General features: G+C 45.3%; 1 protein-coding gene across 1 annotated transcript in view; it reads left to right on the forward strand.

The window, feature by feature from the left end:
* LOC122814082 (ras-related protein Rab-35-like) overlaps window positions 1-19,899 on the forward strand; it is a 1,100,536-nt gene that overhangs the window by 759,337 nt on the left and 321,300 nt on the right. The window contains exon 4 of the mRNA XM_044086695.1: window positions 11,041-11,165. Coding sequence (XP_043942630.1) covers window positions 11,041-11,165 — 125 coding nt within the window. The remainder of the gene's footprint in view (window positions 1-11,040; window positions 11,166-19,899) is intronic.

Raw genomic sequence — 19,899 nt, forward strand, 5'->3', positions numbered from 1 at the left:
ATTTTCTCTCTTGGAAAACGGTTTTCCTGTTGGCAGTCACTTAGCAAGAAGAGTTTCGGAGATACAGGCCCTCATGGCAGTTCCTCCTTTTCTCATTTTTCATCAGGACAGAGTTACTCTAAGAACCAATCCTTCATTCATGCCTAAGGTGATATCCAGAGTGTCTCTAAACCAAGCAATTCACCTACCAACCTTCTTTCCTAACCCTCAAAATAAAGGGGAAAAACTGTTGCATACTTTGGACATTCACAGGCAACTATGCTGCTACTTGGACAGAACAAAGATCACCAGGAAGTCTGACCAACTATTTGTAGCCAATGCTGCTGGAGCACAAGGAAAAGCAGTTACCAAACAAACTATTTCAAAATGGATTGGACACTGCATCAGATTTTGTTATTCTTAACATGGAAAAAGTGTGCCAGCTAATATCAGACCACACTCCACCAGAGCTATGGCCACATCCACAGCTTTTCTAAGAGGAGTGGCTACAAAGGATATATTAGAGGCTGCTACATGGAGCTCCGTGCATACATTTACCAAACACTACAACCTGCCATTATACTCCAGATCCCGAGCAGGCTTTGCTTCGGCAGTCCTGCAGGGCCTTCTAGCTACACCATCTCTTACTTAGTCCTACCACCCCCAGCTTGGCTATGGTATTCAACCCATATGTCAGGACTGCAGTTGCATTCTTGAAGGACATAGTACAGTTTTGTACCTACCATAAATGTAGATGTCCGATAGATATGCAACTGCAGTCAGGGTTTCCCTCCCTCCTACCCCTCTGTTTCCCTTGGGTCCATTTCCCCCTTATTTCCTATTAGCTGGGGATATCTGTTATGGTGTATCTGTTTATTACTGTTTTTTGTTGCATGTCTGGAATTGTTTATTTGTTCCATTCAAAAAATTTTAGCCTTCCTTGGAGGGCACCTGGCATCTGGGGCAAGAAACACTGAAGAAGATGGTGTCGGCTGATGTCTTTATACTCCAGCCGTGCTGACGTCGGGGAGCCAGTGACATTGGCCGACGCCGGACCCAGACTTTGGAATCTGGCCGACCGAAGGGCTGCCTGAGGCAGGACAACCCATATGTCAGGACTGCAGTTGCATATCTATCGGACATCTACATTTATGGTAGGTACAAAACTGTACTTTTCTGGTTGAGGTCATCTTACAGAACCATTATCCTTGTTTTTGACTAGACATCTTAAGCCTTTGTTGTCATTTGTTCGTTCTCGCTTGCAAGACACGACTGAATTTTTACACATTATATCTGATGCACAATTGGAACCTGGTTGGCTGATGTGTACACTTGATGTTAGTTCTCTGTATACGAATATTCCGCATCAGGTGGGGCTGGAAGCGTTAACTCACTGGCTTAATATAGCCCATCTATATGAACAAGATTTCAATTCCTTTCTTGTTGGTCTTGCAGAGCATGTCCTTACTAATAATGTTTTTTTCTATCAAGACATTTGTTTTTGGCAAATCAAAGGAACAGCAATGGGAGCATCATTTGCTCCTATTTATGCTGACCTGTTTATGGCTTATATAGAAGAACATATAATGTACAATAGTAGCCATAATATTTACCTTCCAGAAATTGATATCTGGAGGCAGTATTTGGATGATTGCTAGATGGTGTGGAGGGCTGATGTTGATTATTTAACTGAATTTGTCTCATATTTAAATGATAACATATGGGGCTTACAGTTTACTGTCCATTATCATGTTGACACAATAACTTTTCTGGATGTGTTAATAACAAGACAACCAGATGATACTCTTAGTACACAGGTTTTCAGGAAATATCCTGAATACAACACAGTCCTTCACGCATCCAGCTTTCATCCTCCACACATTGCCAAAAACATACCTAAATCACAGTTTATACGTTTGAGGCGTATATGTTCTCAGGAGGATACTTTCCAAGAAGATAGATGTGATTTAATCAATAGATTTCGCGTAAGGGGATATTCTATGGGACATGTTTTGTGGGCCAGCAATTGGGCCAATACTTTATCTAGGCAGGAACTGTTAACTTATAAACTCAGGGATCAGAGGACCACACAGCCAATCAGGTTTTCAACAACATATGCCAGGAATTCAGATGTACTCATGAATAGTGTACAGAGAAATTGGAACATTTTGTTAAGTCTACCGGAATTATCAGATGTATTACCGGACAAATGTTTATTCTCATTTCGCAAGGGTAAGAATCTAGCCTCATGTTTCAATCATTATAAACATACACATCATGCTAGTATTGCACAATTTTCACAAACAACTATGACTGGGGAACCTTTGGTGGGCTGTTTTCCCTGTGGTCATTGTAGTAATTGTGGCAAAATTGTCAAATCTAAGGAATTTACTAGTAGGAATTGCTCAAGGGTCTATGATATTTAATTCTTTGCAAATTGTAGCAGTGAATGGCTAATTTATTTGGCCACATGTATTTGTGGCTCCTTCTATGTTGGTCAAACATCTAATCCTTTAAGACTACGGATATCTGAACATATGAGCAATATTAAAAATAAGAAAATAAATAATGCATTGTACAAACACACTTTAAAACATCACACTGCTAAATTTTCTTTTATGGTGTTTGATTTGGTTAAGGGTATTAAATTTAATAAAACAGGATGGCACTCAATGTTAGATACAAAGGAAAAGAAATGGATTACTAAATTAGGTGCTCTTTTTTCACCTGGATTAAATGAGCATTTTTAACTGAACCAATGGGATATGCTTAAAACACTATTTAAGTTGCATTAATTGATTTTTTGTTTTTTGTCACTGAAGAAGGCTGTGCTTTTTTGCCAGCCGAAACCGGTCTGAGCTTTTTTGATGTTTATTTAACATTAACATTAAAGATTTTTTATCGGATCCATTTTGGTTGCTGGCTTCATTTGGCTGTGTGGATGCTTTTGCTTTAGTTGCCGTGCAACTTTTCTTTGTGCAGGAAGATTTTTTGACTGGTACACTTTGGACCTGTCCATGTTATGAGCACTGCAACATAGGGATAGGAGGACAAAGAATAGTTGCGTAAAATCTTACGGTAGCCATGGATGTCCTCTTCCATGTTGCAGTTTTCTATCCCATCCTCCTTCCCCCATGTTCCATGAATTTCTGTGGATGATAGTTTACCTCTCCTGTTTTATCCTTGGACTGGTGTTCTGACTGGGGCATTCACTTCTGAGGATGGTACATGTGGACGTCACTTTTATGGCCTACACTCCCTGCTGCCTTTGTGCAAAGTCCCACGTACCTTGCAGTAGTAAGTCTTTTGCATATTGGCAGGATGTTCTAGTCGACTAGGTGGGGAATTCCACATGTTATGAATACTGTATAATGGAAGATATGGACGTCTATGGTTATGGTAAGATTTTACACAACTATTCTATTCAAGGACCTGAACTTTGCCTGTGACATAAGTAGAGCACGCTGGTGAGACCAGTATGTATCTCAATAGGTTTCCCATCCATGTGAAGCAGAGTTAATCCTTGACTCTGTTCAAGTGAAACCTTGATTAGTGGATGAGAAATCACAAATTCTCTCTCATGGTCTGGCCTCCATTACTCTGATGGACAGAGATCGACAGTAAATAAATTAAGCCCCCAACTAACATACCCCCATCAGAACCCTTGGCTACCTGTTTACTAAGATACTCCACCATATAGGCTTTCAAGGAACTCTGGAACAAACTGGGTTTGGTTATATTGCTAGGCTTGTAAAGACCTTGGTGGTAGTTGGCCTCTTATAAACCTGTGTCCTTGCAGTATCACGTAGGTTGGTGTCCACATGCAGATGTAGCTTGTGTGACACTGCAGTATCACATGGGTTGCTGTCCATGTGCAGATGTAGTATGTGTATGTGCACCTGGGTGGGATATGCTTATCTACTCACCAGGAGAATATTGTACAGCTGTAGCTTACTGTATGCGCACTACATACCACTGAAGATGTAATGACGAACAATAAAGGAATAGCAGTTTGCATTTTGCTATCCATACCACTGAAGATGTAATGACGAACAATAGAGGAATAGTGGTTTGTATTTTGCTATCCATACCACTGAAGATGTAATGACGAACAATAAAGGAATAGCGGTTTGCATTTTGCTATCCATTGTGTGGCAGGTCACACTGGTGCAAAGTCTGCAAATTCCGGCCCAACAGATAAGATGTAAATTAAAAAAAAATGTTTAGGGTGATATAACAGGTTACAGTGCTCTCCTCTTTTATAGGAGAGAGCTGTAGTTCATGAAGAGTGATTGATAGATGTGTGTAACTCTGAACACCACAGTTCGAATCCCAGCAGTATTACTACTGGTGTAGTGCATAATCCTTGACATAATGAGACAGCTGTGCTCATGCATGTTTTAAATTATCAAATGTTGCAGAAACTCCATGAAGGAGGACTTGTTTGGCCTTTTGGAGTATGTGTCTGTTAAGATAATAAGCTCTTCTTCCAGCTTGTTGAATTATGGGATGTCCATGACATCCCATAATTCAAGGCATGGATCAGGCAATCCCTAATAAAACAATGACTCTTTCCACCAAGGGCAAACGTCCAGTCTGGTGGACCCCAGCCATAAACAAACTTTACAATAAGAGGAGAAAGCTGTTACATGATAGAGCAAAATCCATAAAAGAGAAGACACCTTTGATCATTATTAGTAAAAAAAAATACGAGCACTCATAAAATCATCCAAGGCCAACTTTGAGAGAAAAATTGCCATAGATTCAAAAGACAATCATAAGGCCTTCTTCAGCTATGTTAGGAAACCTGGGTGGAAACTCCCAGATATGCTCAGCATTAGTCCAAAATGATACAAAAATCACTGAACCCACAGACATTGCCAACATACTGGCAGATAGGTTCAGTGCAAACTTCACCCCCCTCTCCTCCCCAAAAGGAGAGATAACTATCCCAGCGGAGTGCAGCCTCCCAGACATCTCCAATGTGCAGGTGAAGGCTGCTCTCTCTAAAGCTAAAAACACAGCATCAATGGGACCGGATGGTGTCCCCGGCTGTGTGCTACACGAACTCAATGAGGAACTAAACCCACACATAAGGCAGCTGTTTAATCTTAGCCTTACCACAGGATACGTGCCCAAGGAGTGGCGTACGGCAGCTGTGGTCCCACTCCACAAAGGCGGTGCCTCTACGGACCCTGGTAATTACCGCCCCATAAGCTTAACAAGCCTGGTCTGCAAAGCTATGGAGAAGATCATAATGGAACTCATAAACAAAGACATAGGGGACTTGCAGACATTGGACCCGACCCAGTTTGGCTTTGTCAAGTGCAGATCATGCCTTTTGAACTTGGCGACTTCTTCGAAACAGTCACCAAGGCCATTGATGAGGGAAAGGCAGTCCATACAGCCTACCTTGACCTTGCAAAAGCTTTCGACACAATACCCCACTCGGGTATTATAGAGAAACTTACCAGCTTAAATGTAAACCCATATGTCACAAGATGGGTTGCAAACTGGCTAAAGGACAGAACCCACAAGGTTAGAGTAGCTGGCGCCATGTCAGACTCCAAGCCAGTCACAAGTGGTGTCTCACAGGGCTCAGTCCTTGGCCCCCTGTTGTTCGGCATCTACTTCTCAGAAGTACAGGCTAACATAGGAGGACTATGGCTGACAAAGTTTGCAGATGACTGCAAACTGGGAGCCATAGTGGAAAGTACATCGGACACAGATATCCTTCAGAGGGGTCTCACGGAAACTGATAGCTGGTGCCAGAGCCATGGCCTGAAGTTAAATGCCAAAAAATGTATAGTCATACCCTTCGGGAAAAACAAGGTAACCCCAAGCTGCCATATAGGTGGCAATCCACTAAGCACAGAAGAGGTTATCAGGGACCTGGAGACCCAGGTTGACAGTGGCCTTTCTTTTGACACTCACATTGCTAAAGTGGTTAGAAAAACCTTCTACATTGCCCACCTGATCATGAAGGGATTCACATCCAGATCAAGTGAGGTCATTGTTCCCCTGTACTCTTCACTTATCAGGCCAATTATCAAGTACAGTGCCCCATTCGGGATGTATCTCACCCGACACCTGCAGCAATTGGAGAGACCCCAAAAGTTCCTCACCAAAAGGATAAAGGGACTCCAAAATCTGCTGCCAGACTGAAGAAACTCCAGCTCTATTCAGTCGCATACAGTCTGCTCAGAGGTGACCTGTGCCTGACATACAAGGCCATGTCCAACCCGGAATTAATGGACATGCTCCACCTCAAAAAATCCAAATCTACCAGATCCACTAGAGCAAGCGATTTAAACCTTAGCACGGATATAAATAGGACATGCTGGAGGGATAGATTTGTCACCCAGAGACTCCCTATGTTGTGGAATAAAATCCCGGTCCATGTGAGGCAGAGCACCTCACTGGCTCTGTTCAAGAGAAATCTTAACCGGTGGATGAGAGATCGTAGGTTTACCCCGGGAATCATCTCTGTGTCACTGCTGGACAGAGGCACAACAAACTAATGGGCACAGTATTTTTTAACATAAGGGGTGGCGTAGGCCACAAACTCTGGGCTAGGCTTATAAATGCCTTAGGGCAGATAGCCTAGTATAAACCTATGAACCTATGACTTCCTTTAGGTCTTTGTTTCATTTTGCCTGTCCATTTTTCCTCTTTAATGTTGGTCCTTCTGCCCACCATCTGCCATTTACTACTAAGATTCTGTACTACTGTTTGGCCTCTCTAACAGAGGGAGTTGCCTAAGCTTTGCTCCATCTTCCATATGCTGCATGCACGTTTGTCAGTGTAGTTCCATGTGTGCTTCCATGGTTGCACCTGTGTATGACTCCACAGGCTAGAGCATCCATCTTCACTGGGGACTCAACCCCCCCCCCCCCGAGTTGAGAGCTGGTTATGTCTCCATTCACCCTCCCCATCATCTAGCATTCACCTTGCACATCCAGCATAGGTTGGTAGCACTGCAGTGAGGACCTGACTTTGTGCCAGGAGATGTTATTTGACCTGTTCGACATTGTAGCGTGACACCACGCCAGCGCTCTTTTCAAATGATGAAAATGGCAGTGCTTTAGGGCATGATGAAGCTGCCGAAGGGTCAGACATGTCGATGGTTCAATTCAGTGCACAGAAGTGCAAATTTCATTTCATTAGAGGGTATAATGTGTGAATGTAATATGCAAGGGGCGTATAGGCTGACAGAAGACATTCTGCCACTGCCAAGATAAATAAATGAGGGTTGAGGAGGCTGTTTAGCCTTGGCTTTGTTGGATTTTGTCAGTGCTGTTGTGACATATTGTAGGATTTTCTTGCTCACCCTTATTGGGAGTACTGCATGTACATTTTGGAAGCTTTATATGAAGGAAGGCATTGGGTGGTAGTGCAGCGCTGTACTTTATATGAAGGAAGGCATTGGGTGGTAGTGCAGCGCTGTACTTTATATGAAGGAAAGCATTGGGTGGTAGTGCAGCGCTGTACTTTATGTGAAGGAAGGCATTGGGTGGTAGTTCAGCGCTGTACTTTATGTGAAGGAAGGCATTGGGTGGTAGTGCAGTGCTGTACTTTGTGAAGGAAGGCATTGGGTGGTAGTGCAGCGCTGTACTTTATATGAAGGAAGGCATTGGGTGGTAGTGCAGCACTGTACTTTATGTGAAGGAAGGCATTGGGTGGTAGTGCAGCGCTGTACTTTATGTGAAGGAAGGCATTGGGTGGTAGTTCAGCGCTGTACTTTATATGAAGGAAGGCATTGGGTGGTAGTGCAGCACTGTACTTTATACGAAGGAAGGCATTGGGTGGTAGTGCAGCGCTGTACTTTATACGAAGGAAGGCATTGGGTGGTAGTGCAGCGCTGTACCTTATGTGAAGGAAGGCATTGGGTGGTAGTGCAGCGCTGTACTTTATATGAAGGAAGGCATTGGGTGGTAGTGCAGCGCTGTACTTTATATGAAGGAAGGCATTGGGTGGTAGTGCAGCGCTGTACTTTATGTGAAGGAAGGCATTGGGTGGTAGTGCAGCGCTGTACTTTATGTGAAGGAAGGCATTGGGTGGTAGTGCAGCGCTGTACTTTATATAAAGGAAGGCATTGGGTGATAGTGCAGCGCTGTACTTTATATGAAGGAAGGCATTGGGTGGTAGTGCAGCGCTGTACTTTATATGAAGGAAGGCATTGGGTGGTAGTGCAGCGCTGTACTTTATGTGAAGGAAGGCATTGGGTGGTAGTGCAGCGCTGTACTTTGTGAAGGAAGGCATTGGGTGGTAGTGCAGCGCTGTACTTTATATAAAGGAAGGCATTGGGTGGTAGTGCAGCGCTGTACTTTATATAAAGGAAGGCATTGGGTGGTAGTGCAGCGCTGTACTTTATGTGAAGGAAGGCATTGGGTGGTAGTGCAGCACTGTACTTTATGTGAAGGAAGGCATTGGGTGGTAGTGCAGCGCTGTACTTTATGTGAAGGAAGGCATTGGGTGGTAGTGCAGCGCTGTACTTTATATAAAGGAAGGCATTGGGTGGTAGTGCAGCGCTGTACTTTATGTGAAGGAAGGCATTGGGTGGTAGTGCAGCGCTGTACTTTATGTGAAGGAAGGCATTGGGTGGCAGTGCAGCACTGTACTTTATATGAAGGAAGGCATTGGGTGGTAGTGCAGCGCTGTACTTTATATGAAGGAAGGCATTGGGTGGTAGTGCAGCGCTGTACTTTATGTGAAGGAAGGCATTGGGTGGTAGTGCAGCGCTGTACTTTGTGAAGGAAGGCATTGGGTGGTAGTGCAGCGCTGTACTTTATATAAAGGAAGGCATTGGGTGGTAGTGCAGCGCTGTACTTTATGTGAAGGAAGGCATTGGGTGGTAGTGCAGCGCTGTACTTTATGTGAAGGAAGGCATTGGGTGGTAGTGCAGCGCTGTACTTTATATAAAGGAAGGCATTGGGTGGTAGTGCAGCGCTGTACTTTATGTGAAGGAAGGCATTGGGTGGTAGTGCAGCACTGTACTTTATGTGAAGGAAGGCATTGGGTGGTAGTGCAGCGCTGTACTTTATGTGAAGGAAGGCATTGGGTGGTAGTGCAGCTGTACTTTATATAAAGGAAGGCATTGGGTGGTAGTGCAGCGCTGTACTTTATGTGAAGGAAGGCATTGGGTGGTAGTGCAGCGCTGTACTTTATGTGAAGGAAGGCATTGGGTGGCAGTGCAGCACTGTACTTTATGTGAAGGAAGGCATTGGGTGGTAGTGCAGCGCTGTACCTTATGTGAAGGAAGGCATTGGGTGGTAGTGCAGCGCTGTACTTTATGTGAAGGAAGGCATTGGGTGGCAGTGCAGCGCTGTACTTTATGTGAAGGAAGGCATTGGGTGGTAGTGCAGCGCTGTACTTTATGTGAAGGAAGGCATTGGGTGGCAGTGCAGCACTGTACTTTATGTGAAGGAAGGCATTGGGTGGTAGTGCAGCGCTGTACTTTATATGAAGGAAGGCATTGGGTGGTAGTGCAGCGCTGTACTTTATGTGAAGGAAGGCATTGGGTGGTAGTGCAGCGCTGTACTTTATGTGAAGGAAGGCATTGGGTGGTAGTGCAGCGCTGTACTTTATGTGAAGGAAGGCATTGGGTGGCAGTGCAGCACTGTACTTTATGTGAAGGAAGGCATTGGGTGGTAGTGCAGCGCTGTACTTTATGTGAAGGAAGGCATTGGGTGGCAGTGCAGCACTGTACTTTATGTGAAGGAAGGCATTGGGTGGTAGTGCAGCGCTGTACTTTATGTGAAGGAAGGCATTGGGTGGTAGTGCAGCGCTGTACTTTATGTGAAGGAAGGCATTGGGTGGCAGTGCAGCACTGTACTTTATGTGAAGGAAGGCATTGGGTGGTAGTGCAGCGCTGTACTTTATATAAAGGAAGGCATTGGGTGGTAGTGCAGCGCTGTACTTTATGTGAAGGAAGGCATTGGGTGGCAGTGCAGCACTGTACTTTATGTGAAGGAAGGCATTGGGTGGTAGTGCAGCGCTGTACTTTATATAAAGGAAGGCATTGGGTGGTAGTGCAGCGCTGTACTTTATGTGAAGGAAGGCATTGGGTGGTAGTGCAGCGCTGTACTTTATGTGAAGGAAGGCATTGGGTGGTAGTGCAGCTGTACTTTATATAAAGGAAGGCATTGGGTGGTAGTGCAGCGCTGTACTTTATGTGAAGGAAGGCATTGGGTGGTAGTGCAGCGCTGTACTTTATGTGAAGGAAGGCATTGGGTGGTAGTGCAGCGCTGTACTTTATGTGAAGGAAGGCATTGGGTGGTAGTGCAGCGCTGTACTTTATGTGAAGGAAGGCATTGGGTGGTAGTGCAGCGCTGTACTTTATATAAAGGAAGGCATTGGGTGGTAGTGCAGCGCTGTACTTTGTGAAGGAAGGCACTGGGTGGTAGTGCAGCGCCGTACGTTATGTGAAGGAAGGCATTGGGTGGTAGTGCAGCCCTGCACTTTCTGCTGCAGGAGGTGTTAGAGTGAGTACAGGTTTGCCCCACTGCTGTGTAGCACAGGGGGTGAGGGTAACGGCAGCTACATGGCATGCTTATAAAAACTTTGATATGATATGGTTTGGATGTGGTGATAAAGGCAAGGATGGGACAAGGAGGGGGGGGGATCTGTTAGGAGACATCAGTGGCACTATATTTAAGCAACATTTCTAAGAGCTGCTTTAATGAGAAGGCTGCACCACTGGAATAGGTTGCCCTTTCCTGTGAGGGAGAGGATGTACGTTACGGTTTACAGATTTTCATTTCATTAAGACAAAATTGATACTGATGAATAAGGTCATCGTATTTAGAAACCTTCTCTGCAAATGAACGATTTTAACGTGCAGTTTTTGTTGATTCTTTCCAAGTTAAATATTTGTACGTGTTCTTAGAACACTTTGCTACAGTCTTTAGAGTGTTGCAACGTGATTGCACTTTCTCTTGTCCAGACAGTGTTGTAATCTGATTTCTCCTTGCTGTTGTCCTGGGAGCATTATGATCTGTTGTTTGATTTTTCATGTAATTTCTCATTTGGCTGACTTTGACTGCAATCTTTCCTCCCCAGGTACTACAGGAATACACATGGGGTCATTGTTGTCTACGATGTTACTAATCCTGAATCCTTTGTGAATGTGAAACGTTGGCTACATGAGATCGGACAGAACTGTGACAGCGTGTGCAAGATCTTGGGTGAGTGCTGAAGGGGGCATTTTCATTTATAAGGTTGAGTGGCATCCACAAACACTATGTTGGTGTGTATACATTTATTTAGTGTGGCTGTCATTGGAAATTGCACTTATTTCTTGTCAGTTTGCACATTGTAGTCACTAAAATTTGGATTCCATTATCTCGGTCAGAATGTCTTTATGTTCTTCGTGTTTCACTTTTCCAGTCATAACTGTAGGGTGATCCTGCGGGCAGGCAGCCCAAGGTCGGCCAGAATTCCAAAGTCTGGGTCCGGCGTCGGCTGCTCCAGCAAGTACCCTGACGTCAGAGCGCAGAGATATAAAGCTGGCAGCAACGCCATCTTCTCCAGTCTTTCTTGCCGTGCGGTGGAAAGCAGCTCGCAAGTTGTTGGTTGGCGGATTCCCGGACAACATGCTTTGCTTGTCGTCGGTCCGAAGTCGTCGTCTTCTCTTCTCAAGCTAAGTACCCCGTTGGGGAAACTTTTTTCTTGCTCCTCCGATGTCAGAAAAAGTTAATTGTATATCGTGTTTGAAACAAATACCTCATAAAGATTTCCACTCTTACTGTCTGCCTTGCTTAGGCCCTGACCACGACGTTTCTTGCTGTCGGTTTTGTGCCAGGTTTAATTCTCGTACTATTAAGCGTAGGTACAATTGGGCCTTTAATTATTTCGGTAGACGTTTCAATTATAGGATGCCGTCGGATACTTTACCGACAACCGGAATTCACAAAAAACGCAAGGACAAGGATAGGCCTCCGAGGTCCAAATAGGATAGTGTGCAGCCGGAGCCAGCTTCAGGTTTGGCTGTCGGCAGTGAGGCGCTTTTGCAGCCCCTGTCGTCAGCCACTTCGGAACCGATGGCTGACACGGACTCCCATAGGGAGCCAACTAGGCCCAGTATTCTTTCTGCTGCAGGACCTTCGGACATTGCTCCTTCAGATGGGTCTGGAACCGCTGTGTAGGTACCGGCTTCTGAAGGGGTTTTCAGGCCTTCTCATATCACCATTTCTACAAAGACAAAGGCAAAGTCAAAGACTCCAGTTAAACCAAGGATTTGTACTCAAGCTTCTTCGGATCCAGCTCCCAAGTCCCAGAAGCAATTATTAACGATGGCTGAAGATTTGCTTACTATGATTAGGGGTTCTCACCCCCCTCCTGAAAAAAGGCCTAGACAGGATATTCCTTATGATTCCTCTGATCAGGCTTCTGTGTCTTCAGTCTCTTCCTCTGACCAGGATTACTCTTTTCCTCCTTATGAGGATTCTGATGCAGAGGACTCTATTCCCTCTGCTTCTCCCCCTGAGGATTTTTCTTTTGGGGAGACTTTGCATGAGATGAGAGAGCATTTCCATTGGGAAGGTCAGGATTATTCCGCTTCCAAGAAGAGACTTAGGGAATTTCTCCTTCTCCCACAACACAGGCCTTCGGCTATTCCTCCTGTTCTTGATATTGTGGATGATGCCTTTGGCTATTCCTCCTGTTCTTGATATTGTGGATGATGCCTTTGGCTATTCCTCCTGTTCTTGATATTGTGGATGATGCCTTTGGCTATTCCTCCTGTTCTTGATATTGTGGATGATGCCTTTTGCTATTCCTCCTGTTCTTGATATTGTGGATGATGCCTTTGGCTATTCCTCCTGTTCTTGATATTGTGGATGATGCCTTTGGCTATTCCTCCTGTTCTTGATATTGTGGATGATGCCTTTGGCTATTCCTCCTGTTCTTGATATTGTGGACGATGCCTTTGGCTATTCCTCCTGTTCTTGATATTGTGGACGATGCCTTTGGCTGTTCCTCCTGTTCTTGATATTGTGGACGATGCCTTTGGCTGTTCCTCCTGTTCTTGATATTGTGGATGATGCCTTTGGCTATTCCTCCTGTTCTTGATATTGTGGATGATGCCTTTGGCTATTCCTCCTGTTCTTGATATTGTGGATGATGCCTTTGGCTATTCCTCCTGTTCTTGATATTGTGGAATGATGCCTTTGGCTATTCCTCCTGTTCTTGATATTGTGGACGATGCCTTTGGCTATTCCTCCTGTTCTTGATATTGTGGACGATGCCTTTGGCTGTTCCTTTTGTTCTTGATATTGTGGACGATGCCTTTGGCTATTCCTCCTGTTCTTGATATTGTGGATGATGCCTTTGGCTATTCCTCCTGTTCTTGATATTGTGGATGATGCCTTTGGCTATTCCTCCTGTTCTTGATATTGTGGATGATGCCTTTGGCTATTCCTCCTGTTCTTGATATTGTGGATGATGCCTTTGGCTATTCCTCCTGTTCTTGATATTGTGGATGATGCCTTTGGCTATTCCTCCTGTTCTTGATATTGTCGATGACGCTTTCTCTGAAGCTAACCTGAATCCTGACTCCTATCCGCCTGCTCCTAAGCCGGATAGATTTTATAGAGTCCCTGATTCCCATCAATTTTTGTTCAAGAACCCCTCTGCAGATCCTGAAACTATTTCTCAGGGTTCCAAGGCTGCTAAGGCCGCTTCAGCTAAAAATCCTATACCCTCTGAAAAGGATTCTCGTGCCTTGGACAGATGGGGCAAAAAGGTGTATACTTCTGCTACTATTTTCTATTAGAGCTTTAAATTGCCAGTTCCATATGTTTAAGTATCAGCAATTTATTTTGTCTGTTTTAAAACAAAAACTTTCTACTTTTCCTGCATGTGCAGAGGACAAGGAATTACAGGATGTATTGCATGCAACTGAGCAAGTTAGCAAACATGATTTACATTGTGGTTTTGATGCCTTGGAGGCTTCTTGTAGGGCCGCAGCCTCTGGTACTGTTATCAGGAGACATGCTTGGCTTCGAGAGCAGAATTTACCTGAGCAAGTTAAGGCTAAATTATTGGATGCCCCTGTTCAGCATGATGTTTTGTTTGGATCTAAAGCTGAGGAGGTTATTAAAAAGATGGAGGATAAAGCTAAATCTATGCAGACTGTTAAAGATTTCTTACAAGTTCAGCCTCCTAGATTTACTAGAAATTGGCCCTCCAAAAATTGGTCCTTTCCCATGTCTGACAGGCCTCAAAGGGGAAGATATAGACGCTCCAGAGGTCGGGCTCAGGCCTCTTACAGGTCCAGACAATGGACTGCTTCATCACCTAGAAGGGGAGAAGACAGATCTCAATCACAAAGGAAGCCGACCCAATGACTCTCTCAGTTGGGCTACAGGACCTCCTTGCCTGGAAGCCCCTCTCGGAGGAAAACTTTCTCTTTTCTACCAAAATTGGACTCATATTACCCAAGACAAATGGGTGTTAGACGTGATTTTAAGAGGTTACAAATTCCACTTTCATACTCTGCCAAGGGCTATCGGTTGGCCAGATCTGCCAAAACATCAATGGTCAGAGGCCTTAAATCAAGTGGACGCTCTATTGGCCATGAGAGCCATAGAACCTGTTCCACTTTCAGAGATGGGAAAAGGTTTTTACTCAAGACTATTTCTGGTCCCAAGAAAAACAAAGCTCATGGAGACCTATTCTCGACCTTTCAGTATTAAACACCTTTCTGGAAATTCCAAAATTCAAGATGCTTACTCTACAACAACTTCTTCCAATGCTCTCCCATGATGCTTGGATGGTGACATTGGACTTAAAGGAAGCCTACTTACACATTCCCATCAGGCAGGAACGCAGAAAATACCTCAGATTCAAGGCAGGTTCGAGGCACTTTCAATTCTCCGTACTGCCCTTTGGTTTATCTACTGCGCCCAGAGTCTTTACCAAGTGTCTGGCTCCAGTAGTAGCTTATTGCAGACTCCAGGGGATTCAAATTTACCCCTATCTGGACGACTGCCTTATTCAGGCAGACAGCAAGGACCTTTTACTTCAACATCTGCATTTTGTTCAACGTCTTCTCCTAATACTGGGATTCTCAGTGAACATAAAAAAGTCACAGTTGATCCCTTCTCAGCAAATGATCTTTTTGGGAGCTCTTCTAAACACAAGCTTACAGAGGGCCTTCCTCACTGCAGAAAAACAATTACAGCTGGCTTCAATTTTCAAAACCTTGGCAACTTTAACTCAGCTCACTGCAAGGAAATTCCTGCAGGCATTGGGTTACATGGCTTCTTGCATCCTGTTGATTCCAAATGCAAGGCTTCATATGAGAAAACATCAATGGTACCTAAAGAGTGTATGGTCACAGCATTACCACAGTCTAGACACAATGATTCCACAGATTCCCTGCCTCCAAAAGGAGTTCCTTTCGTGGTCCAGGGCTTGTGCTTTAAACGAAGGGAATCCCTTTCGTCTGCCTCAACCTTCTCAGATCATAACCACGGACGCTTCGGATTATGCTTGGGGAGCACATTTTCTAGACATTTGCCAGCAGGGCTCTTGGACAAAGAAGCATCTTCTCTGGCACATCAACTTGAAAATGTTGGCAGTCCGAAATGCTCTTCTAGCCTTCCAGAACCTTTTGAAACCGGGGCCTCTTCTGATTTGTACAGACAATACCACAGTCATGTGGTACATAAACAAGCAAGGGGGCTCTCACTCTTAACCCCTTTGCAGACTAACCATGAATTTATGGGACACAGCTCTAAATCTGAATCTGCATCTTCAAGCTCAATTCATTCCAGGAAATCAGAACCTCTTGGCAGACAGTCTAAGCAGAAACCTTTTGGATCCTCACGAATGGATGCTGGACCCCAACTTATTCAGCAGGATTTCTGCAGTTTGGGGTTGTCCTCAGATAGATCTGTTTGCATCCCATCTCAATCATCAGCTCCCTCTCTTTTGCACCAGGTCCTACCACAAAACAGCGTGGAAAGTGGATGCCCTGTCATTCAGCTGGAGGAATCTTTCGGGTTATGCCTTCCCTCCGCTTCTTCTTCTGCCTCGGGTGTTACTGAAAATAAAACGGGACAACCCAAGATTATCATTTTGATAGCTCCAAATTAGCCTCGGCAGTTTTGGTATCCAACTTTAAAACACCTATTCTTGGAACCTCCATGGATTCTACCGCTGATCCCTTCCCTTCTATCCCAACATCAGGGTCGGATGCTACACCCTCAAATCGAGACTCTTTGCCTAGCAGCTTGGCTCTACAAGGGCCTTTGATTCCTTCTGCTCTTCCCAAACAAGTTTTGGATGTTCTTTTGGAAGCTAGGCGGCCTAGCACTAGAAAATCCTATGCTGGAAAATGGAAAAGATTTTGTATTTGGATGCAGGCTCAAGGTTCTGATCCTCTTTTGTCTAACATTTCCTCCATTTTACTTTACCTCTAAGACCTTTTGCTTAAAGGCCTTTCCTTTTCCTCCATCAAAATTCATGCTTCTGCTATCTCGGCTCATTACAACACTGATCCTCCCATCTTTTCTCATCAGCTTGTGAGACAATTTTTGAGAGGAGCTAAGAATTTAAGACCTCCCAGAACTCCTCCTGTTCCTGCTTGGGATCTTAATTATGTTTTGGAGAAACTTGCTTTGCCTCCTTTTGAGTCTGCTGCTGCTTCGGACATCAAGTTCTTGCCCTGGAAGACAGCTATTTTATTGGCATTGACTTCTTCCAGAAGGGTCTCAGAGTTGCAAGCTCTCATGGCTGTGGAACCATATATTATCTTCCATCAGGACAGAGTTTCCTTGAGGACCAATCCTACTTTTATGCCTAAAGTAATTTCTAAAGTGGCTCTAAATCAGACTGTTTACCTTCCTACCTTCTTTCCAAATCCTCAAAATAAAGGGGAAAGGATCTTACATTCTTTGGACGTACCCAGACAACTACGTTTTTACCTGGACAAAACTAAAGACTTCAGAAAATCTGAACAATTGCTAATTTCTTTTGCTTCCAGTTCTCTAGGTAAGGCTATTTCTAAACAAACTATTTCCAAATGGATTGCTCATGGAATAAGCTTTTGTTACTCTCACTATGGGAAACAGATACCAGGTTCTGTTAGAAGTCATTCTACTAGAGCAGCTGCCACTTCAGCAGCTTTTCTCAGAGGAGTACCTACCAAGGACATTTTGGAAGCTGCCACTTGGAGTTCAGTGCATACTTTTTCTAAGCACTATAATCTCCCTTTGTACTCTAAGTCCAGGGCAGGATTTGCCTCTGCTGTTTTGCAGGGTCTACTTGCTGCCCCTTCTACTGCGTAACCTCCTCCCTCTATCACAGCTTTGGGATTCTACCATACAGTTATGACTGCAACAGTGAAACACAAAGAACATAGTACAGTTGTGTACACCTACCATAAATGTAGATGTTTGAGTGTCTTCACTGTTGCAGTCAGTGTTTCCCTCCCACCAGTCCCCTCTTATTTTTGTTTGCTTTTTCTTCCACTTCTTTTGTGGTGTATTTGTGTTCCTCTTTGGGCACCTTTTGGTGTTTTGGGGGGCTTCTGACATCTGGGGCAAGAAAGGCTGGAGAAGATGGCGTCGGCTGCCAGCTTTATACCTCTGCACTCTGACGTCAGGGTACTTGCTGGTGCAGCCGACGCCGGACCCAGACTTTGGAATTCTGGCTGACTTCGGGCTGCCTGCCGGCAGGATCACCCTACAGTTATGACTGCAACAGTGAAGACACTCAAACATCTACATTTATGGTAGGTGTACACAACTGTACTTTTTGTCACTGATATGTTTTCCTGTTTTGTGAACTGGAACTTTGCTGTGTTGGAGAGGCTTGTGGACTCCAGTGGTTTTCTGGAAGGCTCTTTACGCAAGTAAAGAATCCTCTAGTATCTTCTTGCAGCTGTTGATTTGGTAAGCACTGATGTAACACCAAATCTGAAGTAGTTTACTTCATTTGGTGTTCAACCTTTGGGATTCAGATCTGGATTTGAGCCAAGATGGACGCATCACTAGCATCTGATCTGAGCTTCAGGCTCCTCCCCTTACCGATAATGCCCCTCTGTTTCCTTCCTCCAGATCTTGTTTGCCGCTGAAAAGCTACGCATTGTGGTCGCTGACAGTAACAGTGTTCTCTACAGGTGTTAGTGTGGGATTCCCCTACTTTCTTTTTCAACCACCCCTACCTCGCGTTTTAGTCATCGGTCTTTTAAAAAAAAAATGTTTGTGTGGTAGTTCCCTCTTCACCTCCCCACTACCCCTACTTGTTAGTGAGTGAGTGAGTGAGTGATTGTTGTGTGTGTGTGGGCCTTCTTCCCAAGCATGGCTGAAACCCCAAAGCGTGTTTTTCGGAAGTGCATGGGATGTGGCTATAAGCTTTCCCCAGCTGATGGCCACACACTGTGCGTTAGGCACGACCCATCTCCTCACGGCCTGCTCTATTTGCACGGAATTTAATCCTAGGGCTATCAAGGACAGAAGGGTTAACCTAATTATGAAAGGGCTTCTTCCCTCATCGGGGATGTCCGTTCCCGTTACTTCTAGTCTGGTCACGTCGGTGGCTGCTACTGCTTTGTCCCCTTCCGAGGCCTCTGGGACTCAACCTCCCACCATGAGGCCTGCGGATGGGGAGAAATCTAAAAAGGACAGACCAAGGAAGCAACCCCTGGACCGCTCGCTCCAGCAGCTCCTCCTCCCAAGACAAAGACCTCTTCTAGGCTTAGTACTCCCAGGCTCCATTCACCCAGATTCTCCCCAGAGCCGGAGGTGTCCAGACCACCACCTAGAGCCTCTCCTCACCTGCACTCCAGACTGGTGTTGGTGGCTTCGTCAAGTTCTGCACGCAGTTTGAAAGAGGCAGAAATGGACAGAATGATGCAGAAATTTATCCGCACCCAGAGCCAGTTGAGTCTTGCCAGCTCGCTCTTCTTCCGGAGTGGGGAGCTGGCAACCCTTTTTCACCCCCCATAACTCCTCCTACGATCCGACCCTCAGTTTTGGAATCGTTGATCCGAGAAGTCTCGGGGTCGAGGGATTGTCACCGACGGTACTTTGTACCTCAATGGCCGTTGCCTTGAGTATGTCAGATCAGACTAGTTTGGATCCAAGCTCTCGGAGCCATACCCTCAGAGTCTGATCCGAGGGGGTTCTGTCTGCTCCAAGTTTGTCTGACCGCAGTCTCCCCCTTGGCATCTTGGCTCCTGTGGGCTCGGCTCCAACTCCTCCTTCGGATCTGAGGAGAGTGGCTCCCTTGCTTGTTTCCCAGAATGCCCACTCTCCTTCAACATTCGACATAGTGGAGAGGGTCCTCTGAAGTGGGTTGAGACCCCTGACCATTTCCTCCTCTGATTCCACCCCGACCCTCGGTTCTGTGTACGGCTCTGACCCTTTGTCATTTCAGAGACAGCCAGTGCTTGTTTTGCCTCAGGAGGCTCCCACTCGGGAACAGCAGGAAGTTTGCGAGTCCTCCCCACAGGCTCCCACTGAGGAGGTACCTTGCAAACGACCGTGCAAAAGGAGGCATCTGGACTTCTCTCCAGAGTCCTTCATGGGTGTCACTGACGTGGAGGAAGGGGAAGCTTCCCCCAGATCAGCCCGCCCCCGAACTCCTGCACCAAAGAGGAGGGTTGTCCACCCAAAAACCAACCCCAGATGAGTCAGTGTTCCTAAGATGCTTTCGGCATGGGCCCGTCTACCACCTGGGTATCCCCCCTGTGGACCTGATCACCACAAGGCCATGGAAGGAACCGGACACCATGGAACCTATTCCAAAAGTCCAGACAAGGTACTTAGCCCCCACCAGACAGGACTAGTTGGTGTAAGGGGTCCCAGTAGACGCTATGGTGGTGGCAACCACCACCAAGAAAGAGCTATCGCAGGAGAGCTCTACGGTCCATCCTTGTGACTGGGAGTCAAGGACTACGGATAGTTTGGG

This window comes from Protopterus annectens, chromosome 10.part0 (assembly GCF_019279795.1).
Source record: "Protopterus annectens isolate FY-2018-M chromosome 10.part0, PAN1.0, whole genome shotgun sequence".
NCBI classification, from domain to species: Eukaryota; Metazoa; Chordata; order Ceratodontiformes; family Protopteridae; genus Protopterus; species Protopterus annectens.